At 41.2% G+C, this 4,461-nt stretch overlaps 1 protein-coding gene across 1 annotated transcript in view; it reads left to right on the top strand.

Moving 5' to 3' along the window:
* Positions 1–566: 566 nt before the first annotated feature.
* Positions 567–4,461, top strand: part of LOC102845084 (intelectin-1-like) — a 5,381-nt gene continuing 1,486 nt past the window's right edge. Inside the window, exons 1-4 of the mRNA XM_006895542.1 lie at positions 567–863; positions 1,194–1,352; positions 1,999–2,119; positions 3,906–4,009. Coding sequence (XP_006895604.1) covers positions 567–863; positions 1,194–1,352; positions 1,999–2,119; positions 3,906–4,009 — 681 coding nt within the window. The remainder of the gene's footprint in view (positions 864–1,193; positions 1,353–1,998; positions 2,120–3,905; positions 4,010–4,461) is intronic.

A 4,461-nucleotide genomic window follows, 5' to 3' on the forward strand; every position in this document is an offset into this window, starting at 1 on the left:
CTTATCTGAAATGAGAGTAAGAGCTCATACATCATCAGAACCTGGGAGGTGATGAGGAGCTGTCTTATAACAACCCAAATGGAAGATAAAGTGGTGGATGAGAAATGACCTTGGATCATCTAATCACATGTCTCCCATGTTCCTACATTTGGGAGAACCAGAGGCATTTTGTAAAGACAATATAAACTGTGGCTAAGTCTTGCTTATGTGGCCCATTCAGAGACATCCAAAATTACCAGAGTAGTAGTGGGCAGTAACTATGCCTGCCATTTGCTCTGAGAGGTTTACAGCCATCGCCTGGTGACTGGAGATATGGTTGGGTAGGGATTTATGCACTCTTCTAGCCAGGATGATCTTCTATTCGGTGGGAGACAGTATATATATCCCTTCAGAGTGTTTGGCATATAAACACCCATAAATAGTGGTGCTCAAAAGCTATCATAACATGAGAAGAAATTATAATTATCCCAGGGGAATGATTCACCTTCCAACAGGTGAATATGTGGAAAGGATCATTAATGTTATATGCTGATTTTCTCAGAAACTTTCTGATTCTGGGGTCTGAGATGGGCCGTGTGTTCTCTGACAAGGAAGTCCTGGTGTTTCTTTCCACAGATGGCCTGTATTTTCTCCGCACTGAGAATGGCGTCATCTACCAGACCTTCTGTGACATGACCTCTGGGGGTGGTGGTTGGACCCTGGTGGCCAGTGTGCATGAGAACAGTGTACAAGGGAAGTGCACAGTGGGAGATCGCTGGTCCAGTCAACAGGGCAACAGAGCAGACTACCCAGAAGGGGAGGGCAACTGGGCCAATTACAACACCTTTGGTTCTGCAGAGGGAGCCACAAGCGATGACTACAAGGTTGGTGACACTCACTACTCACTTAGGAAGTGGTGAGAAACTGAGTGGCTGGAACATAGCATGTGAGGTTGGGAGATTGGGATGTGGAACTTGGGTTGGAGAGGAAGAAAGACTTAGGTGTCTTAAGTCTCAGTTTTCTCCAAATGACATTTTAATGTATTGGGTGGAGGAGGAGTATCACCAAGTGCTGGAAGCAAGTGTGTGAGAGCACTGTTGCCATCTAGTCACTGAATCCCTGTGCTGTCATTGCAAAGAAGTCTTCGTGTATACTGGGTCCTTTGCTTCCCGTGACCTCCCGGTTGCTCAATATTAATATCTGTTGTTTTCCAGAACCCTGGCTACTATGACATCCAGGCACGGGACCTCAGCATCTGGCATGTGCCCAACAAGTCCCCACTGCAGCACTGGAGGAACAGCTCCCTGCTGAGGTATCGCACCAACAATGGCTTCTTTTCCAGTCTGGGGCATAACCTGTTTGGACTCTACCAGGTACACATGTTGCTGAGTAAGAGGTTTTGGTTTGGTAAATAAAGTGTGAAGTGTTTTGGGTGGAGTGAATCTGCTTTCTGTAGTCCCAGATCACTATAAAGTTCCTGAACCTGGCTGTTTTCCCTGTCTCTGGTTCACTGCTACCTGGTGTCCCAACAGTCTACTTTGAGCCAGCTCTATGGGAAAGGAGAGTGGGAGAAAGATAGGAACAACAAACAAAGCTATGGGAAAAGAAATCACTATCGTGATTACATCACTATGAATAATGAATAACCACTTCACCTACATTATCTAATTTGGTAGTATCTCTGCTTTCTTCACCTGATGTAGGAAATCAGAAGATTGCACTGGAAAAGTCTGTAGTTAGGGACCTCTCCAAATTATTGAGGAGCAATGATGTCAGTATGAGGATTAAAAGGTGCCTAATTCAGGTCATGGTCTTTTCAGTCACTTGCTATGCATCTGAGAACTGGACAAAGAATAAGAATGACAGATGAAGAATTGATGCCTTTGAGCTGTGGTATTGGAGAAGAGAATTGAGTATCCTGTGGACATATTTTAAGATGGATATTTTACTTCACTCAATGGAACCTAATAACAATAACATATGCCCTGCTCACACAAAATCTCATTTGGAATTTTGCAGAAATATCCAGTGAAATACGGAATAGGGAAATGTTTGACTGATAATGGCCCAGCGATACCTGTGGTCTATGACTTTGGTGATGCTCAGAAAACGGCATCTTATTACTCACCATATGGTCAGAGTGAGTATTTTTAAAGCCCAGCTGTTCTCTGTACTCTTAAAATGTGCCAGTTTTTTGGTGGTTTTTTTTTTCTCTCCTTAGGAACATGAAGTTGATTTGTTTTCTTTATTTATTGTTAGAAACGTAGGTTGTTAAAATGATATTGTCTCCATTTTGTAAGTTGGGAGATGGAACACTGAGAGGTCAGGAAGTCACTGAGAGTAGTAAGGAGTGCAAGCAGCAGAGCCTGGGTGTAAACTCTGGCACTGACCTCAGGCTGTGTTATAAACCACCATGTACAACTTCTTGTAGCAATTAAGAAGAGGTGTAAGCTAATGCCTACAGGACAAGACAATGAACAAAGTGATGAGGAAAAAAAATAGTTTTCATTGGGAAAGTTAGTTGTTTGTTTTTAAAGATTAGTTCTTTGAGCACAGTATTGTTGCAGAAGTTAAAACTTTGACAGGAAAATAAAAGTCATTGTTATTTACACTTGATAGTTCAATGAAAGTATGTGATTGCAGGAAAAACCAATAGATGTAATTAGATGAGATATGTGTAAACAGAAACATATGGTCACATTTGGTAATTGTTAATTCCTCTGTACCTTTGAGACATTTTTTTCTCCTTTTTTGAAAATTAAATGAAGGTTTACAGAGACTTAGGGTTTCCATTAATTCATTTTTGCACTTTTCTCCCTACCCACCCTTTCTCCCCAATTTGCTCTTCTCTATGAAAAGTAAAAGAAAAATGCTTTCATTGTTATACAATCCCTCCCCCCAAGTCCACTCCACTTTGCAGCCTTCATTCTGTCATCCTGTCATGACAACAGTTCTCTCCCTTATCTGTTTCACTGCAGTATACATTGTTTATTCCCTCTTTCCTCAACCCCAATGTCAGTCCCTTTTACAACAGTGGCCCTATGCAACATTTGCTTTTGCGACTGAATTTCACTCAGCATAATTTCCTCCAGGGTCACCCACTTTGTATAATATTTCATGAGTTCCTTGTTTTTCAATGCAGCATAATATTCCATTGTGTGAATATCCCACAGCGTCTCTATCCATTTGTTAGTTGTGGAACACTTGAGTTGTTTCCAACTCTTTGCTATTGTGAACAAAGCCGCAATAAACATAAGTATGCATATATTTTCTTGGGTAGCAGTTATGGTTTCCTTAGGGTATATTCCCAGTAGTGGAATTGCTGGGTCAAATGGTATCTTTATTTGCAACTTTTTGAGAAAGTGCCATACCACCTTCCACAGTGGTTGCACCATTTTACACTCCCACCAACAGTGACTAAGGGTTCCAGTTCTCCAAAACCTCACCAGCATTTCTTTCTTGCTGTTCTGTTAAATTTTACTATTTTGACTGGGGTGAGATGATATCTCATAGTTGTTTTGATTTGCATCTCTCTTAGAGCTAGGGATTTTGAACATTACTTCATGTGCTTGTTGGCCATCTGAATGTCTTCTTTGGTGAAGTGTCTGTTCATGTCCTGTGCCCATTTTTCAATTGGGTTATTTACCTTTATCTTGTTGTGGTATCAAGATTTTTTAATGATCTTTCTTTAGAGCTTAATTATTCCTTGAAATGTTGACAAGGATCCTCTTCAGCCTTTGGAAATGGAGAGAAGTTAGTTTTCAATCATACCCATTGGTTGCTACTTACAGATAAGATGGATTTCATTTCACAGACTCGATTGCAAGACTGTAGCCTGAGCTTGGAATCCCTGGCTGGTCAAAAGGAAGTTGTTTCTAGTTCCTCAGTTGAATATTCCAATCCTTTTTCTATCTCTTCTTTTCTAGGTGAACTTGTTGCTGGATTTGTCCAGTTCAGGGTGTTTAATAATGAGAGAGCCACCAATGCCCTGTGTGCTGGAATGAAAGTTACTGGCTGCAACACTGAGATTGTAAGTCTTCAGGGAGATCAAGGGCCTGTAGGTGTCTGTATGGACACATCTCTGTGGAGTGTGCTGATGGGTGACTTTATGTCATGTCTTTTTATTCTGTTAATGATGTCAGTTGGGTATGCTTTATATTCATGAAGTCTCATTTATTGATAGCTTATTGATGATTTCATTGAAATGACCGAGTACTATCAATAAAAATAGGGTGACAGGATGAAGAAGAGGTGTTGAGGTCAACAAGGGATAATTCTGTTTTGCTCAGGTGGAACTTAAGTTACTTGTAAGACAAATAAGTGTAGACATCAAGGTGGTTGTTGTTGTTGTTGTTGTTATGTGCCATCGAGTCGCTTGCGACTCACAGCAACCCTATGGACAACAGCCCTAAACTCTGCTCTGTCCTGTGCCATTCGGACTGTTTCTGACACTACCATCTCGATTATCCCAGTCACTGAATC

The sequence above is a fragment of the Elephantulus edwardii genome, unplaced genomic scaffold, assembly GCF_000299155.1.
Source record: "Elephantulus edwardii isolate Elephantulus edwardi_28Jun2011 unplaced genomic scaffold, EleEdw1.0 scaffold00168, whole genome shotgun sequence".
In the NCBI taxonomy this organism is placed as follows: Eukaryota; Metazoa; Chordata; class Mammalia; order Macroscelidea; family Macroscelididae; genus Elephantulus; species Elephantulus edwardii.